At 41.2% G+C, this 17,176-nt stretch overlaps 2 protein-coding genes across 2 annotated transcripts in view; both read left to right on the plus strand.

Moving 5' to 3' along the window:
* LOC102211898 (mitogen-activated protein kinase kinase kinase kinase 4) overlaps positions 1 to 4,024 on the plus strand; it is a 61,645-nt gene extending 57,621 nt beyond the window's left edge. The window contains exons 31-33 of the mRNA XM_013908843.1: positions 1,463 to 1,622; positions 2,006 to 2,145; positions 2,239 to 4,024. Of these exons, the coding sequence (XP_013764297.1) occupies positions 1,463 to 1,622; positions 2,006 to 2,145; positions 2,239 to 2,322 (384 nt within the window). The 3' untranslated portion in view covers positions 2,323 to 4,024. The remainder of the gene's footprint in view (positions 1 to 1,462; positions 1,623 to 2,005; positions 2,146 to 2,238) is intronic.
* Positions 4,025 to 9,090: 5,066 nt separating this feature from the next.
* Positions 9,091 to 16,640, plus strand: LOC102204318 (palladin-like). The gene is made up of 5 exons (XM_005719425.1): positions 9,091 to 9,258; positions 15,411 to 15,443; positions 15,693 to 15,876; positions 16,083 to 16,145; positions 16,270 to 16,640. Exons 2-5 carry the CDS (start codon positions 15,436 to 15,438, stop codon positions 16,456 to 16,458), a joined length of 444 nt encoding a protein of 147 aa, XP_005719482.1. The 5' UTR covers positions 9,091 to 9,258; positions 15,411 to 15,435; the 3' UTR covers positions 16,459 to 16,640.
* Positions 16,641 to 17,176: the final 536 nt, after the last annotated feature.

The raw sequence follows: 17,176 nt of genomic DNA on the forward strand, positions 1-17,176 counted from the left end.
CACACACACACACACACAATGTGCCCACCCACTTAAAGAAGTATACACACACACACGCGTGCAGCCATCTCCTGTTGTTGCCTGCAAACTATGTAACAATGCTGATTCCAAGGCAGAGGATTAAGATTGCGTTGCGGCTGTGGATGCCTGTTCTCATGCTCAGGATTGTGGTGGCTCACACTCTGGTAAGGTGTTCGGTGTGAAGCGCAGTGTTTGTGTCGGGCACAGAGCTCAGCCCAACATTTTCTTCTTTTATTGTAGGACTTTTGCTTCGGTGGAATCTGTTAAAGGATTCATTGACGTTGCAGTGTTTGTCCTAATATTTATAGTTTGTCTGATATTCATGTTTAGAAAGTTGCAATGATTTATTTTCATAGTTAAATCTTGTCAGACCTGCTGCAGTGAACGCTTGGTTGGTTGGAATATTTCATAACTAGTTTGCTAAAAGTGTCTGAACAGATATTTCAGAGTTTCTCGATTAAATGAGGCTTGCAACAAACAAACACCTCTGCTTCACGTTTATGGACTTTAAGGTTGTGCGATATATAAAAATGTTCCAACCGACAGTCCAATAACCGATGATAGGAGAAAAAGTCGTGCAGCTGCAGACTTTTTGATGGGCGGAGCAATGCAATCATGCACGGACTGATTTGCGCATTTTAAATTTCTAAGTTTTGTTTGGAGGGAATATTTTAGCTTCTTTTCTTGTTTGTTTCAGTGTTATTATAGATACTTTTTGGATTATTCATTTATTTATTTGAGATGCGCCAAATCCAACAAAAGACTTAACTTTACATCAGAGGGTTTTATGTTCACTGGAAGAGACATTTTGATTTTTAACTTACTTCTTGCTTAATTTGTATTTGTTGTTCGGTCGAGTGTGTCAGACAGATAAACACTGGAACAGCCTGTAAGCACGTTTCAGTGGGAAAAGCTCGTTCCTCTTGTTTCCAACATTGTGGTTTTTTAAATTTTAAATAAAATGCTGTTGTTCGTTAAAACGGCACTGTTATTTTTGACTGCTTCTCTTAGCTTCAACCAACATTATTAACAAATGTACTCACGGGCAAAAAAAAATAAAAACGATCAGCGAAAGGCTCCGCCTATCGTCGATAGTCGATGTATTTGTCCAATCACCGATGGACGCTTTGATTTATTAGAAACCTGTCAAGGACTTTAGTTTCATCATGAAATCTAGTCTTTGAAATAAAGTTGTGACTATGGATTTGTTACGTTTGATTGTTGCAGTGGTTGTGCATTTAGACCTGAACCTTAGTCTTTGGATCACCAGTGACTGTAAGATAACATTTAAATAGCATGAAGGAACAGCCTTCATGTTTTCTGCAATCCATATAGATGATAGTATTTTCTGGGGTTTTTAATTTGGGTTTTTCTTTCCAAACAATAAAAAAAAAAAAAAAAAAAGAGTGCACATGGTGTGTGTGTGTGCGTTACTCTGCAGATCCCGGGTCCCATCCGTCCCCATGCAATCATCATTTTGCCAAACAAAGCTGGAACAGAGGTCCTGGTTTGCTATGAAGACGAGGGCGTCTACATTGACACCTATGGCCGTATCACCAAGGATACAGTGCTGCAGTGGGGGGAAATGCCTACATCTGTCGGTAATGTTGGAGCACACATCTTTATGCAAATGCTATATACACCCATAAAGGTCTATTTTTGTACACAGTGCGTCTTTGTGCAGGTACCACTAACAACAACCCAATTGCGATGATTAGTCGGGCACTGCTTAACATCACTGTAGATTTTTCCAGTTCGACTCACTAGATCTGGATGAGCAGCTGTCCTGCCACTGAGAACTTAACCTGAACCACATTCAGTGGAGACAGATCAGGGACAGGGTGGGCTAAAAATACGATGGTAGTCAATCTGTGTGTGTGTTTTTGGGGCATGGAGATGAGGCAGTATTCAAGTATAAGGAGTAAAAATGTAGGACACATATTTAGACTGTTTTCTCATACTCGTCTGTTTCTCTCCAATCCAGCTTACCTGCAGTCTAACCAGGTGATGGGTTGGGGAGAAAAGGCCATAGAGCTGAGGTCAGCGAACACGGGGAACCTGGAGGGAGTGTTCATGCATAAAAAGGCTCAAAAGCTGAAGTTCCTGTGTGAAAGGAATGACAAGGTAGGAGGAACCTACGACAAAAAACAGCCTCACTCGCTTTATTTATGCACCGTTTGTTTGATTTCAGTTCCTAAAAGCACCGTCTTGTTGCAGGTTTTCTTTGCGTCGGTGCAGTCGGGCGGCAGCAGTCAGATTTACTTCATGACTCTCGGACAGAACTCGCTGTTCAACTGGTAACACCGAGACCAGTTACCTCTGGGATCGACTGGTGGGCGTCTGCCTTCATTGTTCTGGGTTATCCTGGTGATGCTTTGTTGTGTGTTTTTTGGCTTTGTGCTGACCTGCGTTGACCTCCGTGAAGTGGTGGATACCATTGCAAGAGTCTGCTCGATTCCTCCATCCGTCCCTCAGCCTTGTGCAGTCGCCATGTTAAACCATTATGATCAACGATTGAGCTGGTCAAAAATCCGCCTGCAGGAAAAAAAGCTTGAATTCATCACTCCATCATCGACTACTGACGCGTGGATCACAGCACTGACGCCTGGACATGATTTGCAGCACAAACACACATCCACAGAAATGTTCAAAGGTACAAGCAGCTGTGCCAGCGTCTTTTTTCCTTTATTTTACGTGACGCTTCACCAAAACAGAGGGCTTCACGTGGACGGTTGTTCTGGGATTTCACATGAACACCTGGCTGTTTGTTCAGCGCCTGGATTTTTTTTCTTTTTTTCAAGAATCAATTATGACTTAATTATGTGCTTAACAAGTATTTGATTGTGTGCGTTTTAAAATGCCCAGCTCTGATGCTTTTCTGGATCATCGGCATCCTCACACCTGGATCACAGTTGTTGCTGCACACACCAGAGAGTAATCATCACTTAATTTGTGTTTGTTTGTCAGTAGCTTTGTTCACTCTGTACATCACCTGGGCATTTAATGAAATGTGGGCTGCTTCATATCATTCCATCTTTGTTGCTCGTGCCATGATTACGTCCTTGGAGCAGTTTTAGATCCACAGTGTTCGCTGCCTGTCTGCAATACCTCAAAACTGTTCCGGTATTTATGAAGTCCTTGAATTGATAGAATTGCTTTTATCAGAGTGGTAGAACCCAAACAAACTATCATATTACTGTACTGACTCATGTTCTAGTTTATTAAATACATATCACTATTTTATTTAATATATAGCACTATCAAATGTTAGATAGGAATTATTTTCTCACGCAACTAGTCTGCAAATTCGTTATGAAGTGAGGAAAAAAAAAATACTGATGGGTATATTTGCTGCGTTGCATAGTTTGAATTAGTTTGAATATATGTTGCTAGCACAGCCCCTCCCCTCGGCTCTAAGTGTGAGAGGTCAGTCTACCACAGAACTGGACCACGTCATTTAAATCGCATTTCTTTTTGCAAAGGACCTTAAAAGCCATTTACCATAAAAGGAGCAATTTAAATGTGCAGCATAAATAGTGTAGATAAATAGAGATATAAAGCAAGTATAACTCGCTCTTTTTTTGTATAGCTTGTATATAATCCTGTAAGATGCACTGTTTTCTAAATATTTTATTACACGCCATCTTTACATATATGTACAGAATTGCAGGCTTACGAATGTGAAATTCAATCTTAAAACCGAGTCGTGCATGCCCCCCACGGTCTTTGATTGTGAATGTGAGCTGCTCACAGGACTCACAAACTTGGCTGAATCGTCTAAAATCAAATGTGAATTCTGTTTGTTTGATTTTCTTGTTGCGTGTGTAAGAAAGGTGTTTTGCACAGTTGCCCTCTTATACGCGTTACATCAAAAGCCATCCTGTCGTCAGTATTGAAGAGATCACTGCTAACCTTTGGATCAGTATTTGTTACACTACCCACTGTGGGACCAGTTTTTGATGGGGCAACATGTTGAAAATATAAAATATAGAATATGTAGTGAGTTGGGCCTCTTTGTCTTTTATTCAATGAGCTTCAAAGCAAGAAACCAAAGATGAAAGCTTTGATGTATTTGCTTCCTTGATTCTAACAGATTATTCACAAGTGACAACTGATCTCATTTATGAATCAAGTTATTAATTTGATAAACTCTTAGATCACCTTGGAAACTCACCCAGGCCCAAAGTGTTGCAACAAAATACACACAAGTCAATGTTACGAGTGTTTATGTATTAAATATCACAGATGTATGCATTAAGTATTATTTGCTTTGGTAAAGGTAAAGAAATCATTGCGGTTTTCTTACCTTCAAATGTGAATCTGCGTATTTATCCATTTTATTATTCTGTTTCTCCTCTACGAGATTTTGCTTAAACGGCTAACTTTGTTTTTTACATTATCCTGCACACTCTTGAATTTTGTCGTTATCATAATTGTGCCAAATGTTTTTATATACATTGATACTTTAATTTTACTTTTATTATAGACTTATGACTTGTGAGAAATATTACAGCTGGTTCTGTGAGAATATTTTGAACTGGAAAATGAAATTTTTGTCTTATTGCTAAGTTTTAATCACGTCTTACAACGATTCTTTCGGGGACAGAAGGTGTTTGATTGTCTGACGTACTTAACAAATAGCTTAACGCGGCTATTGTGCATTAACATAGTGGAATGTGACCTAATATTACCAGGCTAAGAGGTGCTCGCTAACAGGGCCAAAATATGCCGTAACTATTAGCTAACTTGCAGCTCCTAGCTAATGCTGTTAGCTGTTATATGAAAGCAAAGCTTGGCTAGCAGTACCGAAATGAGTCACTTTTCTCATAAACAAAAGGACTTGTACACACGTAGCATACTTTGCGCTAATATTTACATAGATTCAGATTGTAAGGCACCTTAAAACTGTTATCCTTGTTTGAAGTGGATAACAACTAAAATTAAATTTGGTTAGATTAAATTCTGGCGAGCATGTCACGAGTAAATACACCTTACCTAGCTTGCTTTTTTTAAATTAACTTTTTTACCAATAATGTTAACATTTTTTTAAAACCTGTAGGCTACTGTATATGTGGGTTTTTGTTTTAAGTATGGAATAGGACAAGTACATAGAGACTGTTGCTGTGCTAGCTTGTGGTCAGGCTACTGTATATGTGGGTTTTTGTTTTAAGTATGGAATAGGTTCCATACTTAAAACAAAAACCCACATATACAGTAGCCTGACCACAAGCTAGCACAGCAACAGTCTCTATGTACTTGTCCTAACAAGTACATAGAGACTGTTGCTGTGCTAGCTTGTGGTCAGGCCTACAGGGAAAGGTGACAGTGTAGAACCGACAGCTTTGGTCAGGTTCCTGAGCAGGACCGTGGCCAGACTAGACAGGAGAGCAGACCAAAACCTAGTGCTCCACAGTTCTTATAGTTTTTGTTCAGCTCTAACTTTCAGTTATCGAACAGCCTGTATCTGCTCATCCTGCTTCCACACTCTGTCATACACCTTTAGGGTATATGCTGGGAAATAAACCAGCTCTAAAATGAGTTCTGACTCCATAATTCTCATTTGTCTTCAAAACTGATTAAATTGCAGAGTTCATTATGAAATTCTGTTACAATAACCACTTTTCTTTTACATGGTCTAACATTGGAATGATTGAGAGTATCTGTCTTTCTCTCTGGACTGCTTTAAGTAACAGCATATGAAATCAGCTCATCTGCAAGCTGACCAGTTTGACACCTAATAACAGTTTCCTTTTTTATCAGGGTTTATCCATTTATGATCTTAAGCTACTCTTTTAGAGAATGAGGATATTTTTCTGGTTTATTTGAAGCAAAGTGCCTGCTGCTGCCACTCTTTGCTCCCTGTTGCTTAGCACTGGACGATCGCTGTATCACTAATGAGAGAGCGAGGGAACAGCGCACTTCCTCCTACACCTTCCACTGGTTAAAAACGTGATAGATTCTGTATCAGGCCTGTGGTGACTCACATCCTTAACTCTCCCACAAACTCTTTTTCTCTCACTTTTCACAACTCATTTCCTCTTGCTGCCACTTTTCATCCCCTCGGCATCTTTTCCCCACCTTCAGCTTCATGCTCCCACCCCTGGCTGTCTCTTTAGCTTCCCACGTCCGCTTCCTTTTATTTCAGTTCGGTTCACGGAGACCTGTCGCATCAGATTGCACATCTTTATTGCACCAAGTAGAATTGCACAGCTTTTCAGATTAAAAGTAAGGTTTAATTGATGGAGATGGACCCAAACATTTAGCCCAACCTCATTATTTCTCCGGATTGTGTTGCAAAGTGGGATGAAGCATGATACAGGACGAAAAAAAATGAATACAAAGCAGCTTGCGTTTTTGCAGTATTCACTTAAGTGTCAGCTGTTGTTTTCCACCCTGTGGATGTGATGTGTGGGAGAGTGTGATGAAAACTGGTGTTTAAAAAGGAAGAATTCAGTCTTCAAGGAAAGGAAGGACAAAGTTGGAGGAGGTAGTTAGGAGGTTTTAGTCAAGTGTCAATAGGAGGAGCGAGGAAGAGGCTTCAAGAGGCTTAATTTGTAAAGCGCTTTGGGTGCCTTGAAAAGCGCTATATAAATCCAATCCATTATTATTATTATTAATTTCTTTAAATAATACCTAGAACATATGTTTAGATATCTATATAGCTTTGGTTGTGATGAAGAGAAGGAGGAAGAGAATGTGAAAGGGGTGCTGACTGCATACATTGGCCTTTTAAGATTAAATATTGACATTTATTGCGTCATTCATCAATAAGCAAAATGATTTTCCTGGTGAATTTTGGGGGGGTGATAGTTTCCAAAATCCAACTAATTCCATGTTACATACATGGTAGTCTGACTTTATTCTTTAGTTTTTGGTGTTATTTGACCCACAGAACCGTTGTTTTGAGATTATATAAGACCAAATATTATATGGCTAAATATCTGAAAATATATCTGTCTGCTCCTGTATCATTTATAAGATAATTATTTTGATACTTTGGTATATTTTTGCACTGGACCTTTGTTTTATGCATTGTACACTGTACCCCTCATGCTTTGATACGAACACACACTAACTCGTGTTTCCATGTAAAACGGTGAGGCCACAATAAATATGTTGAATCAAGTATCGTCTGTTTCTTTCTAGTTTTCACTGATAGGACGACTTTATTTAATCCACTGATGGGTTGATTTGCACGCTGATATTTCTGATCACACTGCATCTGTCAAAGTGACAAAATATGTTGTGTTTGTCCTTGTTGGCATCAACAGAAACATTCTGTCACTCATTTTCTAATGATGACTCTAATATACTGAAAAGAAAAAGAATATCACATATATGTTTTAATGCATTTCCCATTTAGAAAGGATCATTTTATTAGACTCAGATTCCTGTTGGCCAAAACTGAAGTGGGGATAGAAGCCACTAACATCGAGACATGAAAGCTCCTTACCATGCATGGACGGTTTCACCCCAAATCCAGCACTTTGACACTGTGCGCCAAGTGGAACGAAGAAAGCCGAGGACCAGTGAGAGTCAGAACAACTGTCCAGGATGAGACGACGAACATCCATGATTTCATCAGGCCACAACTGACCTTGTGCTTGGAGCTTATCTCAAGCAGCAGAAACCTGAGAAAGAAGAGGACCAAGGAGAAGAACCATCGTGGAAGGACAGGCCCCTGCACGCACGGTATGTACCACTGGCAGATAGAGGAAGTTGCTGACATCCAGAAGTCCTACCAGTGGCTGGACAAAGCTGGACTGACAGCACAGAGGCACTAATCATGGCAGCACAGGAACAAGCTCTGAGCACAAGATCCATAGAGGCTGGGGTCTATCACAGCAGGCAAGACCCCAGGTGCAGGCTGTGTAAAGATGCCCCAGAGACACACATAACAGCAGGGTGCAAGATGCTAGCAGGCAAGGCATACATGGAACGCCATAACCAAGTGGCCGGCATAGTGTACAGCAACATCTGTGCCGAGTATAACCTGGAAGTCTTGAAGTCAAAATGGAAGACGCCACCTAGGGTGGTGGAGAATAACCGAGCTATGATCCTGTGGGACTTCGTAATTCAGACGGGCAAAGTGGTCATGGCTAACCAACAGGACATAGTAGTGGTGGACAAGCAGAGGAAGAGCGCCGTAGTGATACCGAATGACAGCAACATCAGGAAGAAGGAACACAAGACGCTGGAGAAGTACCAAGGGCTCAGAGAAGAGCTCGAGAAGATGTGGAGGGTGAAGGTAGCAGTGGTACCAGCAGAGCACTAGTTATAGTGACAGGGAACAACATTGAAAATCTCTGTCCAGAAGAGCAAGAGCGCAGTCGTAGAAACAGCAAAGATGCTGTACAAGGCGTGCGAGCTCCCAGACCCCTCGCAGAGGACCTGTAGGGATCCTGTATGGATCAATGTAGGTTTTGCATATTCAGGCATGTATTTTAAACTATCCCAGAAGCTTCTATGTCCATTACTTTAATAAGTGAAGCCTTTTGGAATGAGATGATTCTGTTTGATGTACTCAGTATATTGCATCAGTTAGATCTATGTGAAATATGATGAATAAAGCCCTGATGAGCTGAGCTTGAGTGTGATCTGTTTTCCAAGGTTGTGTATTCACGTCTCCCTCCGTCTGTCCGACTCTCTCTGGTTCTCAGGTTTCTACCCAAAGACTCACTGGCACCGGTTGCAGGTTTTCTGGCCCCTGTCTCTCACACTTGGATGAAGTTTGGTCCGGTCATGACGCCTCCGCCACTTTTTGTAATTTCAGATGGAACAATATATCTTTATAGTTTGTGCAGCAACGTGCAACAAGCTAGCTCTGTGTCAGCTATCCATGGTCATTTGGATTTGGCATTAGCTGTGCACATTAGCACAAAGGCATGAGGCACCGGCTGGGGCAGACTTGAGCTTCCCTATTCTCTTTGACCATTAATTAACACTTCACTCTGCTCTAAATTTGCTCCTTCCGTACCCCTCTAACCAAACCCCACGTGGCTTCCTCTCACCCCCCCTCCTCAGCCTCAGATTCCCCCCTAACCCCGTCCCACACCCCAACCTCTTCAACACACACACACAAGCTCCTGCTTGTGGAGCGTCCAGTAACCAAGCCATGACTGGCAGCCACACAGTCATATAGCAGTTTTGGTTTTAACATTTGGATTTTCTGCTTGTTGGATCAATATATTTGTTGTTATTCTTGGTTTTGTGGCCTGCTGGGGATAAAGCAGACAGGTAAGGATGGGGATATTTTTGCGGAAGTTCACTTCAGATGGGTTAAAGATTGTGTTGAGGATGCAGAGCTGCCTGTTGCTTGTCTAAATTAAGCTAGGAGCATATGACACACAATTACAGCATGGAGGAACTTGTGCAACCCAGCTTGCATTTCAGATCATTAGCTTTTCGGTAGAGACATCCAGAAAGTTTCGCAAAAGTGTAAGTCCAGCATGTGTGGCATGCTTCAAGCCCTGCTCCTTGTCAGGATTCAAAGAAAAGAGAAAGCAAAAGTCAAGTTAATCAGATCATCAAATGGTGTAATTCATTTGGTCCATGGCCAATGAGATCCTGATACTGCAGGCAGTACTGGAGTGACTGAGTTTGCAGCCAGAAGGAAGAGGACAGCTGGAATGATCTGTCTAAAGTTATTTATAATTTATATGCTGCGTCATGTGCTATCTAGCTATATTTCATTGACAATAGTTACCTCGACACGCTATTATTTTAACTACCAACCTTTGTAGCTATGTAACTTCCTACCTACATGCTTATCTAATAACCTACCTTTCTACTCGCCTATCCATCTGTTGATCTACCTACTTACTTTCCCCTGGCTGCCTTCAGCTTCTAGTGACACCACTAAAGATTCTTTGTAGTTACTGTTACAAAACGGCATATATCAAAAGAGAACATCCCAATGCACATCTTTAAATTAGCACAATGATAGTCTTTGAAAAATATATAGGCACACTCAAAGACAGTGGTGCAAACTATCCACGTAGGATATCCAGTGCAGCAAATGAAGAGCGGAATTTAAAGGGTATAAATAAAAAAAGGAACTGTGTCAGTTACATGTCCTGCAGTGTGAGGCAACATAAGACATACCAGCCAAATTTGAGCTGTGTGTGTGTACAAGCCTGGCATGCCTGTGTGACACTGTGTTCAGCCACTGGGTTCTGGTTGGCCAAAAGAGAGATCAGGTGACCCAGTCTGCGCTAAATTGGTCCTGTGCACAGCCAAGCTGAGGAGGTAGGAGAATTGGAGAGTCATAGGTTGAGGACTAGGACGGTTTCTGGAGTGATGCAACTGAGAAAATTCAAAACGTATTTTCTCTTTGTTATCAGTAGTCCCTTTACAAAGAGTTGGCCTTTGAAATCACCTCTTCACTAAAAAATTAAGTCACTTATTGATAAATGGCTGAATAAGAAAGAAGAGCATGTGCAAAAAGGGTGTAGCTATTGCAGTATACAGTGTGTTAAGTCGATGAGTTGTAGAGGGAGCAACAGGCAGGAATGATTTCCTGTGTGGTTCAGTGGTGATTTTTGGTAATTATTTGGTGTTATCCAACATTGTCTTTATCTTGGACAACATCCGCCTCTCCAACACCACTTTAAGGGAGTCCAGCTCCATCCCCTCAACATTACAGACCAACATACCCAACATAGTTGTTGGGTATGTTGGTCTGCTCTGACTTTCTGCTCTGAATTCCGCAAAAAATTTCCAACTGGGAATGTCAAATTTCCGAATTCTGACTTATTTTGGAACGCACCAAAACAACCATTGTTACCAATATTAGCATTTAGCTTAAATTACTACTGTATCTGAACAGTCTCAGAGAAACGCTGGAGTGAACCAAGATTCATGCTGTTAGAGAAGATACAATTTAATTCCTTATCATATCCTGCTGCGATCACAAAACATCATACCATATACAGTATAAACTGACACTAATGCTACATTCACTTACTTAAGAGTCTTCTATTAATTACAAAGATATTTCCTGGAAAGACCCATGTATTAAATATATTTCTTAATGTACAACAATGAATAGTACTAGATTTATAGTTTCAGTTTTTCATAAATAACTAATAATAGCTGTGTGCAGTATGCATCATGTAATGCTACTTTTATCATTACAACTGAGTAAAGCAACAGTGTGTGCCTTTTTGTATCTTTTCTCTTTGCTGGTGTGCTCTTGGTCTGGTCACAGAGATGTATGGAAAAAGTTTAACATGATGTTTGTGTTTGTGCATTTTGCTTAGCCTGTTATAAACCTCCTACATTCAGTGGTTAATACATTACTCTAGATTTTTGGAGGGTACTTTTCAAAGCCCACAGGTTTATATAAAGGTTGCTTTGTTAGCTAATTTTAACACGGTCCACTTCATTCTGGATTTCTGCTCTAATGTGCCACTCCTGTCCACAGCTGAGAGCTGCTAGTGGCTGAAAGCTTCATGGTGTTGTGTACACCAATGAGGGATCTGTTTAAATGAGCAAGGCTGGCTGTTTCTTCCTGTTTGTCAGAATCTCCTCGTCGACTGCAGGACAGCTCAGTTTTCTTTGATAACTGTAAATGACACATCTATACATGCTGTTAGTGTATAAAATAGATCATTTATGCTAATAACACAGGTTGGAGGATACGTTTGTGGCACCTGTTAACTATCACCACTCACCGTTTTTAATAGCAAACCAAATGACAAACAGTCATCACCATGACTCATCTCCAAAGGCTGGCTTTCTCCTGTCAGGTGAGAACAGGTGCACTGGAAATGCACTTACTGGAATACTGAACTCAGACAGAGTGCAGCCATCTTCCTCTTTCCCCGTGTTACAGAATCAGTGGGCTCAACATGCTGTTAAAAATACCAGCCATGATTCTTCATTGACACATCAGTGAGCAACACGGAGTCGTGTGCCATACACATTAGCAAGCCATATTGACAAATTACATGCAAATGTTCAGAGTAGCAGTCTGCAGTAATAGGGACCTACGATTGGTCTAAAGATATGTGATTTTACATATGCATTATACTGTATTAATGCTTCTCACCACACAGACCAGTCACTGTATTCAGAGCTCTGGTGCAGGAGCCCACCGAACTCCTGGCCATGTTTGACTGGGTATGGCTTCAGGGAAACAGGAGGTCTGAGATGGGTAGCATCTTTCCTCTTTGAGGGCTGCTAAAGGCCAACTGGCAATACGCTTCTGGACGATCTAGTGATGATGTTTGTTCTCCTTTGGATTCATGTTTTAACATCTTCTGTCAGTCTGGACGTCCTTTCGTCTCACTTTAAACTTTAGGCACTTAGAAAAACTTAATAATCTGAAGGCATGACAGTCTACATCGGACACCCAGGGAGGGAGGTCATACTGAGAAGCCTCCAGCAAGTTGCATTATGGGAAATGTAGGGTCTAATACTGCTCAGTCTTCACCTACACTAAAGCAAAAAGGATGCCACTGTCACCCGTGTCTTTGATTTGCCTGTCGTCGGATAATATCAATGTTACATCCTTGTTTGGGACGTCACTGAACTTGGCTGTCACTGCTTGTGTGCCTCTGTCCATCTGTTGCTTGCCAGGTAGTGGATTTGTTGGACTGCATGAACTTGTCCTGTTGTCGCTGCCACACATTCTGCAGTTATATAAGAGAGACAATTGATACAAAGGGTTTAGCAACAGTTGCTGTTGTATCAGCAGTGGGCTTTAGTACGCGCACACACAGCTGTTTGGAGTGATTATGTGAGGGGAAAACTGGATGTACACACGGATGTCATACATGCCTTAGTTGTTTCTTCTTTCTTAAGCTGTGATCCTCTCATTTAGACAATGTTTAGGCTGTGTTTATTTGACTGCTGTGACCCCATGTAGCACAACTAGTACAAATAGTAACCCAGCTAAGATGTACTGTTGTAGATTAAATGTATATAATTCTAGAGTAAAGACTTTTCTTTACCTCTGCGACTTCGACATGGAGATGCGTTGATTTATCACAGCTCAGACAGTCTGTGCAGTGCTTAGGAGGTGACAAAGTTTAATTTAGCCCAGAAACCTGAACCTCAGGCAGCTCCTTCTCTGAAACCAAGACAGACCTCCCAAGGCCGGAAGGCTGAGATCTGAGGGAGTCTTTTGGGTGTATGAGTCTCCTTATGCCTTCAGTTAGCTCAGATATGGCCATGCTGTTGCCAAACAAAGTCATGGAGAAACAGTGACCTGTTGCAAGAGTGATTTGGTGCCCTGTTTGAGGAATCCAGTGTGTGAGCTCAAGCGTTTAAGCTTATATGTTTCCACGTCTAACTTTGAGTCTGCGTAAGCGTGCGTGACCATTCATTTGTTTGGGGATGATAAATAGTAATACAAAACATTACTGTGTTTGTATATCACCACCTGAAAGAAACAACAGATCAATAGAAATGCATGTAATCAAGCTTGAATTTAGCTGTATTAAATATAACTGCTGGAGGTTTCTTCCTGTTAAAAGGGAGTTTTTTCTTCCCACTGTTGCCAAGGTCTTCCTCAGAGGGGATTGTCTGATTGTTGGGTTTTCTCTCTAAGGTCTTTACAATATAATTTGCATTGAGGCAAATGTGGCTGTAAAATTTAATTCAAGGCAAACAAAGTGTTGTGTGTTATTTGGTTGTGAAATCCTGCTTTGAAGCTTTGAGTTCAGTATTATAAATGAGGGGTGGAAGTGACTGTGAAACGAACAGCTCGTCAGTTACAAAGTAGCTCCGTCCTGCCTTATTATCAGTTTTACTATCATTTGGACAAAACTTCTTCTTGTTGCAGTAAGATAGTTCTCTCCATTCTGGCCATTTGGAAGAATGCAGATTTAAGGCACATCTTTTTTTTATACAGTCTATAAATTAAACCTGTCTAAAGTTTCACTAGACGTGAAATCTCATAATTACATAGGCTTTGTGCACGTTCATTGATCCAAACGTGACGTACAGTCCTGCCAAGATGTTGTTTTAATCAACACCCGACTGTGTGTCTTTTTTAAACAGGGGCTCATCCAGCTTTAATCTCAAGCATTTGTCTGAGGCGTTTTCTGGCCAGGGATGCTCTCAGAAGATTTTACTGATACCAGTGCCGACATCAGTTTTGTTTATAGGCCTACACATGTTCAGCATTAATCCAAAAATGTGTTACTTATTTGATGGTTTACACAAAACAGAAAGACAGCAGAAAGGAGGCTTACAATCCAGGAAATAATTATTTGATCTCTGGCTGAATTTTTAAGTCTGCTCACGTACAAGGAAATGAATAGTTTTTAAATTTTATGCTTGTTGCAATTTAATGGAAAGAGACAGGTTATCGACCAAAGACAGAAAGAAGTATTTCATCCCCTAAAATGCAGTCAGAACAAGCTCCCACAGATTGGCTCAATCAACCTACCAGTCGATCAGTTACAGATTCGCTTGATCTCAACTCGTATGTATAAAGCACACCCGTCCACATGATCAGTTTCTTCCATTCCAACCTCTCCATCACCACGGGTAACACCAGAGAGCTGCCAAAGGACGTCAGGGACAAGGCTGTAGACCTGCACAAGGCTGGACTGGACTAAAAGACCATCAGTGCGCTATAATGGATTGAAATCTTGCGATGCAAAGTCACCCTGCTCAAGAAGGCACATATACAGGCCCGTTTTAAGTTTGCCAGTGAACATATAAATGATTCAGTGAAGGGTTGGCAGAAATCAAAAATGTGAGAATGTGTGTGACCCAAAGAACACCATCCCAACACTCCAGCACACCTGTTTGAACCTGTTTTTCTGCTAAGGGTACAGGACAGCTTGACTAACATTAAGCCCCATTAAGAGGCCAATGGATGGAGCAATGAACCATAAAACCAACAGCCAGAACATTGAAGATGGGTCATGGATGGGTCTTCCAGCCTGATACTGACCCAAAACATACTGCCATGTCATGGAGTGGCTGAGCCCGTCTCCAGAGCTCAGTCTGACAGAAAATCTATGGAGGAACGTGAAGCTTTGAGTTGCTGAGCAGCAGCCAAGAAATCTAAAGGATTTAGAGAGTTTCTGTAAAGAGGAGTGGACCAAAGTCCGTCCTGAAACCTGCTGAACAACTACATGAAACGCCTCACCATTGTGCTCGCCAGCAAGGGTTTCTAAGCCAAGTTTTAAGTCATGTTTATTAAATGACTCGTGTGCAGAAGCAAACAAAAACTGAACTGTTGGAAAAAACATTGAATTAATATGATTTAATGGGTTGGAATCTAATTCTTGATTAACATCTTATTAGTGGCTAAAAGTCTCTGCTGGTGCTTTGTAAAATGAAATGTATGTGTTCAGTCATACCTGCAGACACTCATTTCTACAACACTGTAGCACAGCATGTTTGAGAGTGTCCCTTTGTCTTTGCAGGACCTCTGTCACTGCAGCCTGGAACATGGAACAGTAAGTTAGACCTGCACACAAACACACGTTTCCTTTTCATGAACCATAAGTAATACTTGACTCAATTTAACCTAATTTTATCATAAATCTTTACTTTAAATTTCTAATGATTGTAAGATGGAGACTTACTTTTTGTCCTTAACAATAAGGAAAGAATCCCCACAGTGTGACTCTGTATACAGACTTATGTCCTCACAACCCGAGGAAGCATCCAAACACAGATTTATTCATTTCATTATTGCCGATTAGAGTCCAGAAGGTGCAGAAGAAGACAAGCACCATGTCTCTGACCATCTCCTCCTCCTCTGCTGCTGCATCCTCCACTCGTGAGCTCTCCTCCTGCTCCTCCACCATCTCCTCCTCCTCCTCCTCCACTCTCCTCGGTCAGAGACACTCCAGCCTGGTGCAGCCGCTGTGTGTCAGCCCTCAGAGGGTAATTACAGCCATTTAAAATGAGTCATTTCACCTCATTCGATAAAACACACGAGTATGTTTCATTAAGGGGATAAACTGGTTAAATAGCTAAATGTCATTTTAATGTCCTGTAATGTTGAAAGCAACCTTTTTGTAAATAAAGAAATGGACATGGCAAATGATTTTCAAACAAATTAGGTGATTTATATTATTCCATTTCCCCAGACTCAGAGTCCCATCTACAACCAGCAGCATTCAAGCAGCGCAGTGGCTCCCACATTTGTTAAGGTGAAATAAATGTGCACTCTTGTATTTGTTCATGAAAGTGCACAAAGACAATCAGAAACCATATTCATATGAACCTGTTGTCATACCTTCTCTTGATCATGGTCATCATTGCTCCCTCTGCCAGTGTCTCCACGACGTGTCTACGGTGAAGGGTCAGCTGGTGGTCCTGGAGTGCAGACTGAGGGGGACTCCGCCCCTGCAGGTTATGTGGTACAGAGAGGATGAGCAAATACTGGACTCCGATGATTTTAGGATACTCCGCAAGAGTGAGTGTTTTCATACTTGCTCTGATTTTCCTAAATCTTGGTTCTAACATGTGCCCTCCATACCATTATAAGAGACAGTAATTAAAACTAGACAGCGGAAATTTCTTCAGAAATTTTGAGTCTGCCCATGCTACAGCCAGGTCAGTTGACAGAAGACATCAGGATCTACATGACTGGAGCAAAGAACTGCTGAGTTTTAAACAGGCTCATCAGTCATCTGCAGTCATCAGTGCACAGCTGTGAGGACCGGTTACTATAGTAACTCCTCTGAGTGGCAGGAGGAGGAGGGGGGGGGGGGGGGGTGATGGAATACACACTCTTCTGCACCTTAGGGTCAGACACACAGGGCAAGCAGGATTTAAGCTCTGAAAAAAATGTTTTCCTAGAGGAAACTATAAGTTGTATTGCAAAAATTTCTTCACCGTGACCGAAAGCCACTTCCAGTCTACAAAATATTCAATTTTCATATCTGTAGACTTTATTATATTGATGTGGTGACAGTGTAAAGAATTTCAGTGAGCTGAAATTTGGGAGCCGATTTAAATGGACCTCTATGGGGAACAGACAGGGAGGAGGCTGCACTTTGATGGCATTTGCGAGGAAACCATTACTCCTATGTCATTGAGGATGACACTGAATGAAAGAGGGCAACGATAGTTACGTTTATATATATATATATATATTAGGGGTGCAACGATACACAAAATTCACGGTTCGGTTCGATACTTTGGTGTCACGGTTCGATATTTTTTCGATACAAAAAAA

The sequence above is a fragment of the Pundamilia nyererei genome, unplaced genomic scaffold, assembly GCF_000239375.1.
Source record: "Pundamilia nyererei isolate P.nyererei 1_Seehausen unplaced genomic scaffold, PunNye1.0 scaffold00001, whole genome shotgun sequence".
NCBI classification, from domain to species: Eukaryota; Metazoa; Chordata; class Actinopteri; order Cichliformes; family Cichlidae; genus Pundamilia; species Pundamilia nyererei.

Coding starts and splice junctions, on each gene's coding strand:
- LOC102204318 (XM_005719425.1), top strand. Junction 15,877..16,082: donor TGTGTGTCAGCCCTCAGAGG/GTAATTACAGCC, acceptor CCATTTCCCCAG/ACTCAGAGTCCCATCTACAA. Junction 16,146..16,269: donor TGGCTCCCACATTTGTTAAG/GTGAAATAAATG, acceptor TCCCTCTGCCAG/TGTCTCCACGACGTGTCTAC.